The sequence below is a fragment of the Epinephelus moara genome, chromosome 10 (genome assembly GCF_006386435.1).
Source record: "Epinephelus moara isolate mb chromosome 10, YSFRI_EMoa_1.0, whole genome shotgun sequence".
Lineage (NCBI taxonomy): Eukaryota > Metazoa > Chordata > Actinopteri > Perciformes > Serranidae > Epinephelus > Epinephelus moara.
This window is the reverse complement of record NC_065515.1, coordinates 8,155,389-8,176,729: the sequence shown is the minus strand read 5'-3', so window position 1 is coordinate 8,176,729 and position 21,341 is coordinate 8,155,389. Positions and strand designations below refer to the sequence as shown.

At 40.3% G+C, this 21,341-nt stretch overlaps 1 protein-coding gene across 1 annotated transcript; it reads left to right on the top strand.

Moving 5' to 3' along the window:
• The first annotated feature begins 634 nt into the window (after positions 1 to 634).
• Positions 635 to 20,555, top strand: inpp5d (inositol polyphosphate-5-phosphatase D). Its single transcript, XM_050054762.1, has 27 exons — positions 635 to 1,039; positions 1,530 to 1,593; positions 5,802 to 5,937; positions 6,041 to 6,191; positions 8,042 to 8,182; positions 8,263 to 8,353; positions 8,438 to 8,515; positions 8,623 to 8,700; positions 8,807 to 8,930; positions 11,042 to 11,148; positions 11,291 to 11,393; positions 11,478 to 11,674; positions 11,755 to 11,872; positions 11,962 to 12,058; positions 13,333 to 13,471; positions 13,776 to 13,884; positions 14,041 to 14,129; positions 14,491 to 14,572; positions 15,989 to 16,078; positions 16,166 to 16,276; positions 16,366 to 16,445; positions 16,530 to 16,617; positions 16,700 to 16,846; positions 17,491 to 17,554; positions 17,655 to 17,858; positions 17,937 to 18,343; positions 19,761 to 20,555. Exons 1-27 carry the CDS (start codon positions 900 to 902, stop codon positions 19,799 to 19,801), a joined length of 3,276 nt encoding a protein of 1,091 aa, XP_049910719.1. The 5' UTR covers positions 635 to 899; the 3' UTR covers positions 19,802 to 20,555.
• The last annotated feature ends 786 nt before the right edge of the window (positions 20,556 to 21,341 follow it).

Below are 21,341 nucleotides of genomic sequence, written 5' to 3'. Positions count from 1 at the left end.
TTGAGCTGCACTCTGTGAAAGTGTGAAACCTATTTCGAGCAAAGGACAGAAACCTCCAAGGCTGCAGTGACTTGTCACTGTGTAGTTCTCTTTTTGTGTCATGTGACCTGTGTTGTGGTTTGTGAGCAGCTTTTTTCTCTCTCTTATTTCTGCAAGACTTCCTGTCCATCACATGAACGTGGCAAGCCATTCTAAACTTGTATTTCCTGAATGTATGTATTTTAGAAAACCCCCCTAGCTCTCCTAATGAGACGATCAAACGGTTTGTAATCAGACTCAGGTTGGGTTTTCTGGGCGAATTTGAGTGCTTGTTTAATTCTAGGTCGAAGGTAAGCTTTAGAAAAGTGCATCTGGGAACCAAATGAGGCTTCTTATAATTTCAGTTTATTCCCAGGCAGATTTTTTCATAACTGTGAAAAGTAAGACTCATAATATTTGATCATTTTTTTCTCACTTCCCCTTTTTCACTTCTTTCACTTTGAACTTTCACAAACAGCTTCACCTTTTTCTGCACATTAACAAACAGGTGCACGGAAACTGAAAGCAGGAATGCTGGTTAATGATTAAAATAATGTGATAAAGATTTCAACTCAACAAGCGAAAGTCTGTATTTCCATTTACAGCTCTGTGGATCTGACATGTAGCAGGCAGCGCAGAGGCACCAGGGCCCTCCTCCTTAACTTCACAAATGAGGAAGTTCATAGCCGAGCTAGTAGCAGCTTCCTTTTACAGCTTTCGGAGGCAGAGGATGAACAAGTGAAAGAAAGGACTTAAAGGTACGCACCATGAAAAGATGAGAATAGCCAGAGAGAAAAACTGAGTCTACTTTTGGTTTGCTGGAATATATTTTAGGAGCAGATGCAAAACTCTTGAGCTCAGACCCCTGGGTTAGAAACAGGATGCCAAGTTATCAACCTTGGTTCCATGGTACTATAACTCGATCCAAAGCTGAGGATCTTCTTTCCAAAGCAGCAAGAGATGGAAGCTTCCTTATCCGGGCCAGTGAGTCCATACAGGGAGCGTATGCCCTCTGTGTTCTGTAAGTTGACATCATTTATTTCTAACTATTGCACTGACAGTTTGTTTTGATGCATTTTCATAGAGTGATTCTTTTTCCTTGTTTAAAAAAGCCTTCACATCCTGCAGTATGAGATGTGTATGAACCTAAAAATTGAAAAAAAAAACATGACTTGGCTGTTATACCGACTGATTTTGGCATCATGTTTAAGAAAAAAATCACTAAACATGATGAAAGTCAAATTTCCCCTGCTGCATTTCTATGTATCAGTTTGCACATACACACTGCAACGCAAGACTAGTTCCCCTTTATTTGCATACTGCGCTACCACAAAGCAACACCCTTTGCCCTCTGCAACTCATATCATTTTTCAAGGGAACCTTCATTTAAAAGTACTGCCTAAACTGTTCTGAGTGCATGATGAACACACTGAATACACCAGCCAGCATGTTTCTTTACCTACATACTGTACATGTCATACCACAGTGACATTTTATTGTTATTACCACAGATACCAGAACTGTGTGTACACATACAGAATCCTGCCAAGTGAGGATAAGAAGCTCTCTGTCCAGGTGGGTCGACAGTTTGACACATGCCATCTTTATTTTGGTTCGAAGTCAGATGTTTTATTATTATGGTTGTTGAATTGTTGGTGTGTTTGCAGCATAAGTGGCCAACAAGGCCAACACACTGCATTGGCCCAAGTTATTTCCATTTGAAGAAACATGCTGCACATATGGAAACAATGCAAAGTCAAAAACACACAAACCCCGAAAACAAATGTAACAGAAAAACACTGCGTAGTCAGCACAACCTAACAACGTAACCTTTGAGTAACTAATTGATAGTAGCTGTCCTCAGGACCCGTCATTTTCATATTTGCAATGCATTCTGGTAGTGCAGTGTGGCATTTTGAGACAGTTCGTTCACTCCACATTTGCATGATGTTAAGGTCAGGCTACTTTATGCAAATCAGGGGCGTCCAGCACGACTCGACGCCTCTGGAAACTGTCAAAAACTTTTAAACTAACCATCTTCAATTGAAAATGAAAACAGATTCAGCAACTGCATGGCTTATGTCTCGCTTCAGATGTTCACAGAAACACATTACGGTGATCTATTTTTGTAATATAAGAGAGAGTTTCCAAATGAGTAGCCATGTTGGTCTGATTTGAAATCCAGGAGCAAACACACCATGAATAAATTGGCGTGCCCATCAAGAATTAGCTGGGAATGACCCCTCGATCACATCCAAAAATGCCACTGTGGAAACAGACCGTGAGGCTAAATGTAAAAAAAGAATCCAAACCTTTGTATTTCGCTTCTTTACTCCTCTTTTTTTTCCCGCTTCAATAATAATAATAATAATAACTTTATTTATATAGCACCTTTTAAAAACAAAGTTTACAAAGTGCTTTCACAAACAAAGCAAAATCAGTACAATCAACAATATAACAGCAGCAGGTAATACAGCAACAACACACAATATAGCAGAGGCAGACATATACAACATGGCAGCAATAAGGTAGCAGCAAGGAGTACAGGAGAAAACAACAAAGGGAATAAAATAAGTAAATACAATACAACTAAAACACTAATAAATAAACAATACAAGAGAAAGAGGAGAACGACGACATCACATAAAAGCAAGTCTATAAAAATGGGTTTTAAGAAGTGATTTAAAAGAAGTCACTGAATCTGCAAACCTTAGATCCTCGGGCAGGTCGTTTCAAGCCGAGGGGCCCTGATGGAAAAAGCAATGCATTCAAACACAAACTCATCTGGTATCTCTCTCTCAGGTCGACAATCAAGCTGGCTTTGTGTTTTTTTGACTTTGCACAGTTAATGTATTTGATAAGATAAGATAATCCTTAATTTGTCCATCAGTGAGGAAATTTGCAAGATTACATCAGCAAAGGGACTGCAAACAGGAAGCATCAGTAGAAAAATAATAAAGTACACAGCAATATATACATACCTACGTAAAATAAGCAAACAGATATTGCATATTGCACAGTTTAACAATACTGATATTGCACCTGAGTGATTGATCATGAGCAGTAAAGAATAAAAGCAAGCAGTGTGTTTGCTGTTAACGTATTTGATTTGGCTTTCTTTGGCTTTTTTTTTTTAATTTGCAGTCAATTCCATTGTTGTATTTGCTTTGGATTTTCATCTGTGTTTTTGAATAGGCATTGTGTCTGAGGCTGCAGCACTTTTCTCCAAACTGAAATGTTTTCGGCCATTGTACCATGTTTGCCCTTGTTACCACTGTAATATAGCACAGTTTTTTCTCTAATATCAAAACTAACTGCTGGTACGCAGCTGTTTTTAATGCAGCTATGACTTAATTTAAAACACGTTGTATAGTCATACGTATATTTGTACCAATCGTTTATTGGCTTGTAGCAACACCTTTAATTACGTCATTCACTCAGTGAGTTTGCCACTTTTATTAAAATTTAAATAAGTCATAAACGATTGAGAGGATTGTATGAAATTGTCAACAGAAAGTCACGGCCCCAGAGGATGAACTGCAGTTTTTAGGTGACCCTCTACCCTTTCATCGAGCACCATCATCAGATCAGACTTTAACTTTGTTCCACATTTTGGTTTAGGACCAAATACTTAAACTAATGCCATTTCCATCAGCCTCAGCTGTGTTTAAATCTAATTCGCAAATATTAGCATGCTAACATTAGCTATCAGTGAAGAACCCGGGGTCATCAGGTGTTTTGGGTCTTAACATCAGACACCCTCACCTGGGCGACCCAGGCAGGGATGATCAGGCCCCGGCTTGTGTCCAGGTAGCTCACGTCGCCACTCATGACCCCTCTTAATCCAGAGCCAACGGGAAGCCTAGCTAATTTGAAATGGTAAAAAATATATATACCTGCTTAGCGTCAGCATCGTAACATGGTCATTGACCTTAGCATTTAGCTCAAAGTAGTGAGTGTCAGGCATATTTGTGTTTCCTAGGATACCAAAGGCATGACCTGCTTTACTCTCCCTCTGACTGGCTAGTACTCCTTGCCTTCGTTGGTTGGGTTGATTAAGTTTAGACAAGAGGAATGGGATTGGTTATGATTAGAGTAAGAATGTCAGGGTAATCAGAGGCAGACTGAGCTTTACTGTTGTTCTTGAATCAGTCACATTAAAACAGATCTGAACATTAAGCATTGAATTATGGTGTTTGTAGTATGATCTTATTATATTGATGACACTTCAGTAAATACCATGAGAAAAGCTAAACCTCACAATGTGTAAAACTTCCTGTATTATTCAACCTGTTTGCAAACAGCAAGAGCTTTAATGTCACAAATGCCTTCATTAGACTCAAGCAGTGGATCTGTTATCTATTGGCATTAATACTTTTCTAAAATACAGATTCCATGTGTGTGTGTATTTTTTTTTAGCTGTACTGTTAAATGCCTAATTGTGTTTTTGCATTCAGACTGAAGAGCCAGGGAAGATTAGCAGCTATGTGTCATTGTAGCAGTGTTTTATAAGCGATTAGTGACTGCTAAGGAGTGACTCTATGAGGCATGAGGAAGACTTTTGACTGAGGCAGGAGCTAAGAAAATGGCAGTAATGTTTTTGGGAACAATAAAAGCAAAGGGGACTTTAGTCTGCAGATCAGGAGAGGCTTTATTGCCTTGATATCTGTCTACCTTTAGTTACCTTTAGTATATAACTAAAACATGATTACCGTACATTAACCGGGAGGAAGTGAAAGCTGGTGCTTGTGAGTTAATATATGCAGATATTACTGAGTATCGTCAGCATAGAGTTGAAGATAAAGAAAGTGTATCATATGGGAAAATGTACATTTACCATAAAAAGGGGCCTGCATTTTTTGTGAAGCTCGGTTTTAGAAAATGGACAAGCAAATGGTAAAATGTGCTGAGTACCAGGGTTTGAATTAAGCAAGCAGCTGACTTCGTATGAAGTACAAGCATGTTAGATTTTTGTTCGCCTAATAATAAATCTGCACTTTCACTTTAAGTCAAATGCAGGTCCTCATGATTTATTCATGACTTATTGTAAATGTCAGGCAAAATACTGTAGGTCTGTTTCCTGCTCACAGGAGGTGCAAGTACAGGCAGAAATATACAGCTGTGTAAGCTGTTTATGCGGTCAAGTTTCTGCAGACTTCTGATTGTGCCTCCAGAGGGTATTTAGAAGTAAATATTTGTCATTTGTATCCTCAAACTAATAAATCTCTCCACATGCATGTGCGTGCTATGCAGGCTGGTTTAAAGTATTTGCACTTTATTATTCCAACACAAGCAGGAGCTGAGTACGATGCAGAGTTAAAGTAAGTACAGTGACGACAACAGTTATATTTGAGAGATAGTAGCCGGATCACTTCATTTGTAATGGCTGCAACTCATTATAAAATTTTAAAATAGGCATGAGATCAGAGCTGGTTTGCCATAAAACAGGTCTAACAATTGTGTTTAAAGCAATATAAAAGCCAAAGATCAGTAAGCTCATGAGAAAAACTAAATAAAGGAACTACAATGTGGAAAAAAAACAGTTAAATCTTTTTGAAACTCTTAAAATGGCCATACACAGCTGTTAAGGGAACTTAGCTGATGATATGAATGCAGCTGTAGTCTGATGGAGGAAGCCACAGACGGTGCAAGTAGACATGTCTGACATCACAGGGGAAGTAAGGCTGAAAGATTATGTCACCTGGTTGGGTAACAAGAAAACAAAGGTCTTCCAGAAAACAACACCACCTGACATTTCAGTTCTGCTGTAATCTGCTCTTCAGGCATCTGAAGGAGTTCCTATCAGGTTCTTCTCCATGCTGCCGGAGCTGGTGGAGGCGTACTACAACCCCAACATGGGTCTGGTCACACATCTGCAGTACCCCGTCCAGAGGGAGGAGGAGGTGGACGAGGAGCCAGGTCAAACAGCTTCACTTCATATGACTAGTGGCTATAATGTAAAAATGTGCCTGTTAAAGATTTTTTTAAATTCCTAAACAACCTGAACATCTCTGTCCTGCAGAATCCAATAATCTCCCTCCACAGCTTCCGCCCAGAAACTTCATGGGCAATGATGTGAAAGACAGTGACCCTCAAAGACAGTCTTCTGAACAGGCCTCCAAGTCCTTATCGGACACCTACCTGATGAGACTGCAGTATATGGATTTGTCCACGTATGGTCACATTTGTCAAATTCAGTGTGATAATTCCTACCATTATGGGCAGCAATATGACACAGTGATGTGCTTGACTGAAGTGAACTGACGTGGGTCATTCTGGTGATATTTAATGCACCAATCTGTGCCTCCTCTGTATCAATATATGGTGTAAATGTAAAAAGTCCTCTGTTACTTTCATCGTTTTCCTGGTGGGAACTAATGCACATGTTCTAAATATTGAGGGGAATGTGTCCCCTGCATCGCTACTGAAATCTACACCCCTGCATTTTGGCATCTCAAAATTGCAACAAATTGCAGCCTTGGCTTGCCATACTTGCTATATCTCAGATTCTGATAATATTAGAGCCCTGAAATTTGGCATAACATCAATCAAATACAGTATTTTTTGCATTAAATATTAAAATATCCACATTTGTATACTTTGGGGAACTGCCTTGGGCCCCCAAACCACCAATTTTGTACTTCTAAAAAAAAAAAAATCCAAGGACCAGTTATGAAAATATGACATCTTTATTTGCCCTTCAATCCTCTGGATCAGTTTTACACCATGTTGTCTGTTCCCTTCCCAAATTTCATGGCTCTAGGAGTCATATGTCTGCACATATTGCCCACTCTGTGTTGGGAGTGAGTTACTGCCCCAAGCAGCAAGTTCAGGTATCTTGGGGTCTTGATCACAAGTGAGGGTAAAATGGAGCATGAGATGGAAAGGAGGGTTGGTGCACCATCAGTAGTGATGTGGGTGCTAGACCAGACCATGGTGGTTAACAGGCAGCTTATTGGTCCATCTACGTTCCGATCCCCAGCTATGGTCATGGGCTTTGGGTAGTAACTGAAAGAATGAGATTGCGGATACAAGCCTCCGAAATGAGTTACTCCATAGGCTGGCTGGGCTCAGCCTGAGACATAGGGTGAGGAGCTCAGAGTAGAACTGCTGCTCTCTTGTGTTGAAAGGGGCCAGCTGAGGTGGTTCAGGCGTCTGATCAGGATGCCTCCTGATCATCTCCCATTTTCTGGGTGCATCCAACTGGTAGGAGCAGCCTCCAGGCCTGAAAAATGCAGCCAAAAACTGCAGTTCTTTGATCAACCTCTTGAGGCTGACTCCAGCCAGTCAATCAGTCAGTCAATCCCCATAGACCTCTGTTAAAATGCCCAACTTTACAACTGAAATAAACATGTTCACAGCCTGGTATAAAAAGTGGTTTTGGTCCCCGTAATTAATTTACCCGTTCATGATAACTGTAGGGGGGTAAATTGTTATGTAACTCACCCATTTACAGTTTATTAAGGCCTAAAGTTATATATAAAAAAGGACAGGTCGCTTTGAGTGACAGGTTGCACAGGGCCAGCCTCTCACACAAATATGGTCACTTCTATCTCCAAAAACCAAGATGGCGATGGCCAAAATGCCGACCTCGAGTCTTCCGAACAGGATTCCTTAAACCAGTGGGTGATGTCAGGGTAGCTGCATCCTATATTTTCTTGCAGTTTATGGGGCAGCACCAGAATACGTAGGAGGGATTATGTATCTGGCCTTGGGACGCCTTGGGATCCCCAGGAGGAGCTGGAAAACACTGGGGAGATTGGCGTCTAGAATAACATCCTGCTCCCACGGCAACCCACCCCAAATGGGTGAAAGAAATTGGAAATGGAAAAAATACTGAACCCTAAAAATGGATTCACGTTTAAGATGTTTCTTAAGGAGCAAAAATAATGACATCCACAGGGGAAAAACATCACGCAGTTCTCATAAGTCAGCAAAAAGATTTTACAGAATTTATTTGTAATACATGTACTCATGTATGAGTAATGAGACAACAATTTGCTGCTGTCTCTCATATTTCCAGAATACCAGAGGAACATCAAATGGCTCTCCAAGAATACTTCAGGACCACAATCTGCTCGGATGCTGAACAAGTACAGTACGGTTACCCTCACCTCCCCGGGCTGAAGAAGCTAACGATGGCAATCTGCAAGAATCTAAACAGGTATAGTTACCAGAATATATTCTACAGACCACAGTGTGGAGGGCTGATATAACCATGCTCTGACCTTTTTTGTGAGACAGTGAAATTTCCCGCGTCCTGCCGGTTCTCGAGGTCTTTCACAGAGCGTTGGACCAACAGCTCTCCCCTGGGCTTGGACAATATCCAAAGCAAGTGGGTGGCACCCTTGATCCTTTGCAGCAATATAAACTCACACAAAAAGCCCTTCTCACTGTGTATTATTTCCTTTACTTTCAGATGTCTGGTGATTCAGGTCAGTCTGTATCTAACAGGCTTGAGCAGCTGACAAAGCTGCTCTACGCAATAGAAGATAAGGTAAAGTGACTAATTTTACTGGCTGACCGTGAACAATCTGGGTTATTGACTAACAGTTGAAGTCATTTACAGATGATACAAGTCTTCTCCTTTTCTTTTTCTTCCAGGCAAAAAGCTCTCTGCTTGAGTCTGTTGGATATGAAGGAGGTCACAGGAAATCTCTCATACCCCTCGTTACGTTTGAGGTGCTTCTCCAAATTAGTTGCTGTATTACAACGCAGGAAGATGAAACGATGTAAAATGTCTGGAGGTTTGTTGTTTTATTTGACCTGTTTCCTCTTTCACTTGCAGGTCAAGCAAGAATCTTTGGGTATTTCCACAAAGATGTTCCTGAAAGTGGATGTTGAAAGTGGAAAGCTCTTCTTAAAGAAGTCAGTGGATGGCCCTGATGACAAATTCTTTGTTCACAACAAAAGTAAGAAATCAAATATCCCAACAATTATTGGATAGATTGCCAAGAAATGTTGTTGTTGGTCATTAATGGTCCCCTTGACTTTTAACATTTTTGGTTACTCTTGGATGGATTGATGTAAAATTTGGTACAGACATTTATAACTTCCTCAGGAAAAGTTGTAATAACTTTGATTATCCCTTAATTTTCAAATCATTTAGCGCCATCATCATGTTCTAACTTATTGTGAGCACTTTGGCATGCTGACGGTAGCATTGAGTCCAAGGTACCAATGTGCAAAGATCAGTACCTTGTCAGTGGCACATGGAGCCAAAAAAGTGTTTTTTTTCAATTTTTTTATTGAAGTTTCAATCCAAATACATAAAACAAATGCACAAATAAAAACAAACACAAAACAGACATTATTAAGAAGGGGGCGGAGAGTGTGCCATTTTAGGAGAATCTGACAATGTTTCTCTACCACACGCCATGTTGACAGTACAAAAGACATAACTGGCCCAAGTTGGCTTTTACCACTCTTGGCGGGAAGAGCAGAAAAAATAAGGTCTTGTAACCTATGTGGTAGGGCTAAATTTTCTTCAGTTGGTCTCCAAGAGACCTGCACAGATGGATCTAGCCATACAGATACAGGGCGTAATACATAAGACCAAAAATACAGTTTGAAATTTGGAACATTTAAACCACCATCCTTTTTGCTCCTTTGTAATGTAGACAACTTAAGACGTGGTCTTTTACCCCCCCACACAAAATTTGAAATGATCTTGCTCAAGTTATCCCAATATTTTTTAGGAGGTGGGAAAGGAATCATGTTAGAAAAAAATGTATTCTTGGGAGAACATCCATCTGGATTATGGATATTCTAGCTGACATTGAAGTAGCTAATTTGGTCCACCTTGCCATATCTTCTTCAACACGTTTAAATACATGTTGAAAGTTTTTGGTGGAGATGGATAATAGAGTGGGATGGATATCAACACCTAAATATTTAAAAGTTTTAACCACCGGAATAAAAGCTGGAAGTGTAGATGAATTAAAAGAAGGATTTAAAGGCATTAGCTGGGACTTAGTCTGGATGATCTTATAGCCAGATAGGACACTAAACTGAGCAAAAGTTTCCAGAATGTGAGAAATAGAAAATAAAGCGTTTTTGACATACAACAAAATATCATCAGCAAATAAAGATATGTGATGGTGTGTGTTGCAGAAAGTAATAGGTTCAATATATGGATGTTGTCTGATACTCTGAGCCAGAGGTTCAAGTGAAAGAACAAAAAGGAGTGGAGAAAGAGGGCAACCTTGGCGTGAACCTCTACAAATAGGGAATGGAGTGGACAAAATATTGTTAATTGTAACTACAGTTGTAGGGTTGGAGTAGAGAACCTTAACCATTTCAATGAGACCCCGCCCAAAACCAAACCTACCAAGGACCTCCCACAAGTACTGCCACTCGAGCCGATCAAAAGCTTTCTCGGCATCAAGGGACAGCACTGCGCAGGAGTCCCCGATATCTTTGGAAAAATGTATCACATGTAGTAACCTACGTATATTATCTCCTGCTAGGCGGGATTTCACAAAACCAGTCTGGTCCTGATGTACTAGCTTCTTTAAGTGCGCCGCAATTCTTGACGCTAAGACTTTGGCATATGCTTTCACTTCGGCACACAAGATACTCAAGGGCCTATAATTATTGCAGAATAAAGGGTCTTTCTTAGATTTAGGAAGGACAGCAAGCAGAGCCATGTTAACATCACTAAGAAAAGAACCGTTTTCAACCGAAGCCAATATCATATTGTCCAAGATCTTCCCTTAATGTAGCGTAAAATTCTGGAGGAATTCCATCCCATCCAGGTGATTTCCCTCTTTTCATGCTGAGAATAGCATTTTTAAACTCATTTAGAGTAAACCACTGCTGCAGCTGCTCCTCTGTCGCTCCAGGAGGCTGTGGAGGGGGTGTCTGCTGTTGTGTGGACTATACCGTCTTCTTGAGTTAGATTTTAAAACTAAATATGCACTGTTATTGATATAGTTACTGACAGTCCTGTCGTCTCTTTTAGCAACTGCTGTAAACCCTCAATGCGACTCATTTTAATAAAAGTACTGTGATCATTTTTTAGTCCTGCAGTTGGTGAAATCCCAGAAAATGCATGCCAAACTTGTCATCGTGGCCGAGTCGGAGAAAGAGAAGATTTTGCGTAAAGAGTTTGTCTTCGATGACACAAAGGTAACAAACAACTGATCAACTGGCTTGGTCCTGATTTTTCTGAAAAACTTGTTAGCATTGGTTTTGTTGCCCTCAAACAAACTATTGTCAACATGGTTTAATACAAATGTTTGATAAATTCTGATTCTGATTATCTCACCAGAAAAGGGAGGGCTTTTGCCAACTTCTTCAACAAATGAAGAACAAACACTCTGAGAAGCCGGAGCCTGACATGATCACAGTGTTTGTTGGCACCTGGAACATGGGTAACAATAATAACTTCTCAGTAAGCATCAATTTATGACTCATAATGCACTGTTACAGTGAAATACTTCTCCCTAAACCTTTAGGAAATGCCGGCCCTCCCCACAACATTGACTCCTGGTTTCAGTGTAAGGGCCAAGGGAAAACACGAGATGACACCGCGGATCACATCCCGCACGATTTCTATGTCATCGGGACTCAGGAGGATCCTTTGGGTGAAAGGGAGTGGGCCGACACGGTGAAAGGCATTCTGAGGAAAATTACAAACATCAGCTTTAAACAAGTGAGTGACTCAAAGTCTTAAAGTTACAACTGACTGCAGGTGCCGAGAAGTGATGCATCACATCATCCTCTGACACCCAGGTGGCGATCCACACTCTGTGGAACATTCGCATTGTGGTTTTGGCCAAACCCGAGCATGAAAACAGGATCTCACACGTTTTTTCAGACAGTGTGAAGACGGGGATCGCCAACACTCTGGGTAAGTACTTCCACTTCTCCTCGAGTCATTTAATGACCTGTCATGAAAGTTCACTGAACAATAACACATCATTGTGGTGTGTGTTTTAGGAAACAAGGGAGCCGTGGGAGTGTCCTTTATGTTCAACGGTACATCATTTGGCTTCGTCAACAGTCACCTGACCTCTGGAAGTGAGAAGAAGCTCAGGTGAGCAACAAATTACTCTTTCAACAAAGCCAGGCTTACATGTATTAACCCTTTCACGCATAGTGGTCACTAGAATGGACAGGTATTTAAACCCATTTTCTTGTATATGCACTGGTTTCGATGTTACAGTCGCATGTAAACCACCACAGTTGACCCTAGTGTGCCATGACACACACTGCCACCCACTGGCCAGCTGTTGTAAGTGCAACACAAATGTCTCAAAACCAAGATGGCCGATGGAATGCAACCAATGTGCAGCTCAGGAATATCTTGCCAATCCCTTTATAATAGAAGACCCCTGCAAGAAACATGTAACATCCAAGGAGTAATACAGTTGTTAGAATTTACAAGTATTGATTTACGTTCAATTATTCATCTGTCCACTAAACTGGACATCAATATTTTAACTACAAACTGCAACGTTGTTGGTCTTGAAAATACTTAATCTGTAGTGACTTTCTGGGTTGATTAGACAATTGAAATGATTTTGACCATGTTTTTGTAGAAAATGTTCATTGAAAAATACACAGTTCAACACGGGGAGGTGTAGGGGGTGGCCCTGCAGAATCAAGAGCCACGAGATGAATGAGGGAGGGAGGGAAGGAGGGAAAAGTAGAAAGGGAAGAAAATCCTTGAGGGCTTTCTGTCAAAAAAGGGATCTCTTGGTTAAGGTGAGGAAAAAAGTCATGGTTTGGGTTAAAATGATCTTTTCTGTCAGAAAGGGCTTTTGGGAGAAGGCCTACATGGAAAACTTCGCTCATGTGCAACTTTTGAATCGCATTAAACAGTATTAGAACATCTTAAAATATGTGCACACACAAGTTTAACAGCTCATAAAACACAAAAACATAATTTGATAGTTTCACATAAGATATCAGTTTTCAAAATTGGTTTCAATTTCTTAACGCAGGCTGTCTACCTGAGTGGACATGCTGAAAAACTCCTTAAAAATGCACGTTAAAACAACAGCTTCAAATTCAGATTTTTTTTTCATACCTAAGGAGGAATTAAAACATTTATAATTCATGCATTATATACCATTATATATGGATATAACCAAGGGTGTAGTTTCGACCAAAATTTCACTTTTGAAAATCACATTTTTGTCCCCAACACCTTTACAGTGTCATTTTGATTAACTCCATTTTATTTAAGAAACAAAGATAATGAGGTCATCATGGGTGTTGCAAAGTCAGATAATAATAATAATAATAATAATAATAAACTTTATTTATATAGCACCTTTCTTACAATAATTTTGGCTGTATTTGCAGACGCAATCAAAACTACACCAACATCCTGCGATTTCTGAATCTGGGAGATAAGAAGCTCAATCCATTTGACATCACGCATCGGTTCACCCACCTCTTCTGGCTCGGTGATTTGAACTACCGTGTCGAACTCCCTTCTACAGTAAGTTGTTGTTAAATGCAGTTTGCGCTATAGAAACAAGAACAAGCAAATGCAACATACTGTTTGTACTTTGAACCAAATTCATCGAGCTTCTCTTGTTATAAATCAACATGCAGATTCACAAACATATGATCTTTGTCTGCTTTTATGAAAAGTGTCTCGTCATGACATTTATCTGGCAGATCCAGCTGTGAGTCAGTGAGCGGTGCATAAAAGAGCGTGCTGGTTGTCAGGTGTCTGAGCTCTCAGCTGCGAACACTTTCAGGCAGGAAAAGTCACCTCTCTGCACTGTTTCCCTTCACAGGAAGCTGAGCACATTGTGACAAAGATCAAACAGCAGCAGTACCAGGAGCTCCTCAGTAAAGACCAGCTCAACATGGAGAGGAAAGATGGAAGGGTCTTCCTGCATTTTGGTGAGAATATTGATGAGTACAGACACACAGCAACGTGTGTGTGTCCCCTACAGTCTGTGCTGCATGTGATTTTTTCAACCTGTTGCATTCATTTATTGTCAGCATGCTTAAGAAATAAAAACATGTCTTTTTAATTATAATTTTTTTTGATTGTAGATGAAGAGGAAATCACGTTTGCACCCACGTATCGCTTTGAAAGAGACACCAGAGAGAAGTATGCCTACACAAAGGCCAAGGCCACGGGGGTACGTTTATATTTAGTCAGATGTCTTTCCCCTGTTTGGCTCCTGTGGGGCCCCACGGTGCAGAAACACAACTCTCAGTTGACACAGAACATGGGTTTTGCTTTAAGCGATGCAGGTCAAAAAGTCCAAGAAGATGTGCTGTGGCTCATAGAAAATGTACAATACAACCCATCTACAGAGACCAAGAGCCTCGTGAATGTTGATGTCTGTAATGATCCATACCAGCAAGAATGTTTGATCATGTTTCTATCAGAAATTACATGACCTACATAAATAACCTCCCCCCTGATTTTAATGCTTAAATTGCTATTAAAATCCTGTCTGTTGCTTTCAGTATTCATGTATGACTTTAACTCCACAGACAAAATACAATTTGCCCTCATGGTGTGATCGTGTCCTGCGGAAGTCATACCCTCTGGTTCATGTCGTCTGCCAAGCGTACGGTGAGTAATTCAAAATGAGCTCTTATAGTAGTGGTTTCTTTTACAAGGCCGGATAATGTCTGAATTAAAATCTACACAGAGGAGGTTATGTTTTCACTTCAGTTTATTTGTTTGTCAGCAGGATTATGGGAAAAGTGCTGAACTGATTTTCATGAAACTTATTGGAAGGGTGGAGCAAATCATTTTTCATTTTTGTTAACATTGTGAGATAAGACAAAATATCAAATAAAATTTCCCCAAACATGGTTTCTGTCATTTTAGGTAGTTCTTATCACACTGATGTATGTTCAAGTGTTCATTTTCTCAGATTAGTTTGGTTATAATGTGTTATTTGATGCTATAAACACAGTCTGACCACCTGGGCTTTTATTTTGGTACTTTTGTTAACCAGCAGTGTGCATTTGTATATTAGCTAAATATTTAGTCTTACCAAGCACATTCAGATTTAACATTTAATATTTAGATTTAGATTTAACAGTTAGATTTAGATTTAACATTACGATTTGACATTTAGATTTAGATTAAATATTTAGATTTAAAATTTAACATTTAGATTTAGATTTAACATTTAGATTTAGATTTAACAGTTAGATTTAGATTTAACATTTAACATTTAGATTTAGATTTAAAATTTAGATTTAACATTTAATATTTAGATTTAACAGTTAGATTTAGATTTAACATTTAGATTTAAAATTTAACATTTAGATTTAGATTTAACATTTAGATTTAGATTTAACAGTTAGATTTAGATTTAACATTTAACATTTAGATTTAAAATTTAGATTTAACATTTAACATTTAGATTTAGATTTAACAGTTAGATTTAGATTAAACATTTAGATTTAACATTTAACATTTAGATTTAGATTTAATATTTAACATTTAGATTGAGATTTAACATTTAACAGCTAGATTTAGATTTAACATTTAACATTTAGATTTAGATTTAACATTAAGGTTTAACATTTAACATTTAGGTTTAACATTCAACATTTAGATTTAGATTTAACATTTAGGTTTAACATTTAATATTTAGATTTAACTGTGACATTATATTTAACATATTTCAAATATTGCTGTAAATGTGGTAAAAAATGACTTTAAAAAATTCACACCACTTTTTTAAACATTGTTTGAAGCTAAATGTGGCAAAATGTTGATGTTAATTTCAGTGCGAGCCACTTTACAAATGACACCCCATACATTCGGCCTTGGTGAAGGGCTGCGCTCTCCAAATGCCCTTCTAGTTATCTTTGGTTTCCCAGGAAGGCCAGATATATACTTGCTTTTTAAGTGTTTGCACGGACAGCCGCCATTGTTGCTACTCGTGTTACTGGAGGATTCCACTTGAGGGCACACCACAGAACTCAGAACAATGAACAGATTCATTCAGCCGAACATTACATCTTGCAGGGTGCACCAATGACATCATGACGAGTGACCACTCACCATTATTCGCCTCATTTGAAGTCGGAGTCGCCTCACAATTTGTCTCCAAGCAAGGTATGATCACCATCTACGGCTCACTGCAGATGACTTCATGTTATACACTCTAAAATAGGATTATGTCTTTTTTTTTTTAATTTTCAGATCCAAGCAGTGCACCTCAGGGTGGGATACAGATCATGAACTGTGTGGCCACCTTGTTGACAAAATCTAAGACCAAGTTCTTCATTGAATTCCATTCCAGCTGCTTGGAGAGTACGTTTTGTCTGTGTGATGTATCACATTGGATTCTGCTTTAAAATATGCTGAGATGATCAAAACAAATATTTCTCCAAATGTTACAGAAACAGTGAAGACTTCAGAGGGAGACAACAGGGAGCACTCAGATGGGTCAATAAAAGTTTGGTTTGGCAACCAAGTTGAGGTAAAGTTAGGACGGAGCTTTCAATATGGAAGATGACTCGTTCTGAGACGCAGTTGTCATTCGTTGTATTTCCTGTCTTTGCAGCTCACCCCGATCATCTCTGACCCCGAGTACCTTCTGGATCAGCACATCCTCATCTGTGTGAAGGCGACGGACTGCGACGAGTCGTATGGTAACGAACTTACACACAGTTTGTTATGCGGATGTATGTAGCTGAACAGTGCTGACAGTTTGCTGGTGTCTTCTTCCTAAAGGGGAGGGTTGTGTTGCGCTGCGAGCTGCACAGTTCTGCTACACAGAGTTTCAGATCTCGCTGACTCACCACGGAGAGAAGACGGGCACTTTGACAGGTGGCATCCAGTTACACACGTCTGAGGGCAAACCCACGGAGAAGTTATACGGTGAGTCTGGAGATAAACTCGGGACCTCAACGGAATAAATCACCTCCAAATGACATATATATATACATATGAAAATAGATACGTCTGTTGTAAACATCATTGCCCTTCTACTTCCATGTTGGCATAGATACAGCCAGTAGATGGCACTAGAGGGCAGAGTCACAAGTTTCACACAACAACAAACGAGGCGAGAGTAGAGGAGGTCATAATGTACCTTTTTTTTTTAGAACCTAATTTTTATTTAGTTTTCATCAACAACAACACAGTGTATACATTTCCTTTTTTTCCCAGATGTAACATTTGTACATTTATACATATAATCAGAAATTACTAAAAGTGGAATTTATCTATGTTCTCTTCAAAGCCAGACTCCATTGATAAAAACATTAATTTTACCTCGCTGCACACAGGAGCTTTAGTGAATCCAAACTAAACTAAGCTAAACCTTTAGAACACCAAAGCCACATAAAAATAGAAACAACCTGACTGAACGAGGCAGTGGCAGACCAGCAGCTTCTGTGATGAGTGAGGTAAAATTAGCGTTTTTATCAATGGAGTTTGGCTTTAAAGAGAGCATTGATAAGGTTTAAAGGCTTTCTGTTTCAGTTGATGTAGCATCAAGTCCTCTTTTTCTCTGCTTTCAGATTTCATCAAAGTTGAAAGGGATGACACTGTCACCTCAAAAGGCAAAGGCGGTGACCCGACCAAGTAAGACTTTTTTTTTTCACTTCACTTTCACTTTCACTTACTTCAAAAATATCTCAAACATGACACCCGGGTGTGATATTTCCTGTCTTCTGGTTGACAGGGGCTCCATGACCCAAACGCATGATATTTCTAACCCCAGTTACATGGGCGTATCCTTCAGAGGTGGCAATGTGATAGATAAAGGTTGGAGTTACAGCATGCCACCCAAAAATCTTCCACTCGCCGGACAAGGTTGTAAAGACATCAAGAAGGGTGGCTATGATGTGGGCACACGCAGTCCCACAGGAAAACCCTTAAATCCTACGTAAGGAAAAACATCTCACATTAATAGCTGATATGACTGAACAGAACATGAAGCTGAATGTAATCTCCTGTTTCCTAGGGGTGAGGATGAAAAGGTGTCAGAGATGTTCGACAATCCATTATACGGTTCAATGGGAAAATCACGGGGCAAGGACCAAGAGCACCAGCAGAAGGACCACCTCACACCAGCAGACGGAGACCCTGATCGCCCCCCGCTGCCCACCCCACGCAACCGCTCCTTCACCTGCTCTGAGACCAAACCTCAGCCTACAGCCCCCATCACTTTGCTTCCCTTGCCGCACAAGAAACCAGTGGTGCCCTCACGTTCTGAAGGGGGCGCCCCACACAACCGGCCTCCTTTGCCTAGCAAGGCTCGGCCGGGCGTGCCGGAGCCCCAGAACCCCAGAGACTACAGAGACAGCTCCGAACTCCCCTGCAAACTCAGACCGCCAGCAAGACCTGGCCAGCCACTGCCTCACAAAGACAGTAAGGAGAACTCTGACTCATTAGTCTCATGCCTGTTTCAGACTGCATAAAATTTCTGTCTGTTATGATGGTCACTGTGTCAGATTAGGCGATTTTAGAGTCATAACATTTTGCCATGACTCGGCCAAGAGACTTGACAGAATACACGTTGGTCCAAATCAAATATAAGCTTTCCGTCTTTCATGATGCAATGACATTGACAGAAGTTCTGTCAAGATCCAGACACACCAAACCGACATCAAAGAACTAGTGGCGCCAAAGCCGACAGTTGCATCCCCTCACGTTGCCTGTTTCTCAGCCAAAAAGTTGCACTTGAACAAACTGCAAAAAAGGAAGCCAAGGGCCAACTTGCATGTACATTCTGCGCCTAACTTTCCATACCAGCAGGCAGAGGTAGTCTGTATTCTTCTTTCAAAAAGGGAAATCAGGAGACAAACAGGATGGATTCAAGATGCTAGTTAGCTAGTTATCACCTTAAAAGCACAACCCTATGCTGAAAGAACGTTTCTCTTCTTGCGTGCTGAACTAAACTACCAGTCAGAGAGATTTAATTTACCGATAGGCGTTGCCAGGTCAGACGCCTAAATAAAAGCCGACAAGTGCCAACTACGGTGCAGGACACACTGTAAAAACTAGGATGACAGACGCTCGTCAACAGCCTGCTGACATTGACCGACAGCTCTCTGTCGGCCCAGTGTGTCAGGGTCCTTGGACTTTCTCGTTGTCTGTGATTTTGATTGACAGGGTTGTACACATTTGTCACAGTCTATCTACCCGTCATTTTAATTCTGATTTTAGAATGATAATAAGACATTTAATAGCATTTCATTGTCATTTATTTTTTTAATTATCAGGCATTTATGGCGCAGTTGCTGAGTCCAAGACAAATTTCCCTTAGTGGGACAATAAAGTATATTGTGTTGTATCGTATCGTATCAACGCCATCACAGTTATTGGTCTTGTTAAAGAATCTTCAGACACTCAGCTGCCGTTACATTTTGCAACGGTATGAAGTGATATCGCCAAACAACGTGATGGGTAAAGGCAGTGAGACAACGTGGTCATGCCCGTGAGATCAAAGACTAGGCTGTAGCTAATCAATATGACCACGCCAACAACTGGACAGGGGTGTGAATTACTTAAAGTGACAGTAAATCGTCCTCAGTGACGGTCAGTCAGTCAGTGACAGAAAATATTTGGATAAAGTGACCTCTGGTCATCGGAAAGGAAGCGCTAGGAACCGACTTCCAGGAACAAGACTGTAAACAAACAGTAGCGGTGTTTACGATCCTGGCTGTCTTGTGTTCGGAAAAGCCTCACAGCTATTTACCTTTACCGTTCACATCGTTCCTCTAACAAATATATTATCTAACAAATATAAAACATATGATGATGTAAACTCTTTGTCTTCCCTTAGTGCATCCTGAAGTTCCCAAGATGGGCCGTTCTGTGAAGTGAGACCGGGCTGCAGCACAACTGTACAGCTTCCTGCTCTGCATCTTTAGAAACTTTAAATACAGTAAAAGCCTCAGCCGATCACTCCCCTGCAATATGTATGACTTATGACAGACTGTTCATTTGTAATGAAGGAAGAGTTCTACATTTTGGTGAATATGCCTGTGCACTTGCTCACTGAGAGTGAAAGGTGAAGTGCGACACCACTTTCACGTCTGTATGCGAAATATGACGCTACAGCCAGTTAGCTTAGCTTAGCTAGCCTGGCTCTGTGCAAAGGGAACAAAAATCTGGCAACCAGCACCCCTAAAGCTCATTTATTAACATGTTTATCACATTTGTCTTAATGCTAAACTAAGCTAACATCTCCTGGTTGTAGTCCTACATTAAAAGTACCAACACGAGCATGGCATCGATCATATCTACTTCAAAGCAAAAAGGTGCACTTTCCAAAATGTCAAACTCTTCCTTTAAGGTGATAAAAACATTAGCAACACATTTTCAGACTACCGCTAAGCTCGCATTAAAAGGAAGGTTTGAAGTTAAACTATGCTTATAAATAACTCTGTTACATTTCATGTAGAGTTTCACACTATACATACAGTAGCTGATGAATGTTTACCGCACAGTATTATGTTGCACAGACGGTAACATGTTTGCCATGAAGAGATGTACAATAAATGCTCAAATAAATTCAAATATCAGCATAATGTGGGATCTTTATCACAACCTGAAGTCACGATTACTGTCTGTGAAAGTGTAAATAAAGTGAAACAGACAACTTTTCCCCCTCTCGCATGTCCTAGTGGTGTAACTGTTGGTGTCCTGTAGGCTGAAGAAATCTTCAGAGGACACACATTTCACATTACTCAGAGGTAGAGCGGGTCGTCCACTAATCATACGATGGGTGGCTCCTCCAGTCTGCACTTTGAAGTATCCCTGGGCAACATACTGAGCCCCCAGTTGCTCCCAATGGCTGTTCAATTAGTGTGTGAGTGTGTGTGAATGGTTATTGAGTAGCAAGTGGCCCCATGTATGACAGCCTCGGTCACCAGTGTGTGAATGTGTGAATGGGTGGATGTGTCATGTAGTGTAAAAGTGCTGTTAGTGATCAGAAGACGAGAAAAGTGTTAAACAAGCGCAGTCCATTTATCATTTACAGTAGCTGCAGATACATTAATACTCTTTGGTAACTGGGATAGCCCCCAGGAATAACAAAAGTGCTATCCTCTTCCTGTTTTGGTGACACAAAATGTTGATGCACTTGTGTCGTAAATCAAGTTGTCATTTTCCCAGTGCAGAGTAAAAGCGAGGCTTATAGGGACACCATCTAAACACAGATAGTGTCATTATTCTGTCGCCATTTCACTGTGCAATCAACATTTATTTCTTTATTTTGTCTTTTTTTTTGTCTTTATTAGATAGGACAGATTTAGCGTGAAAGGGGGAGAGATGTGGGGATGACATGTAGCAGAGGGACCGTGGCCGCTGCCACATGTACACAGCCTTTGTACATGGGGCACGTGCTCTACCAGGTGAGCTA

Bases quoted from the DNA above. Each gene is read 5' to 3' on its own strand.
- inpp5d (XM_050054762.1), top strand. From the start codon at position 900: ATGCCAAGTTATCAACCTTGGTTCCATGGTACTATAACTCGATCCAAA. The intron at 11,675-11,754 runs GTGAGTGACTCA...TCTGACACCCAG, and splicing joins CAAACATCAGCTTTAAACAA to GTGGCGATCCACACTCTGTG. The intron at 12,059-13,332 runs GTGAGCAACAAA...CTGTATTTGCAG, and splicing joins GGAAGTGAGAAGAAGCTCAG to ACGCAATCAAAACTACACCA.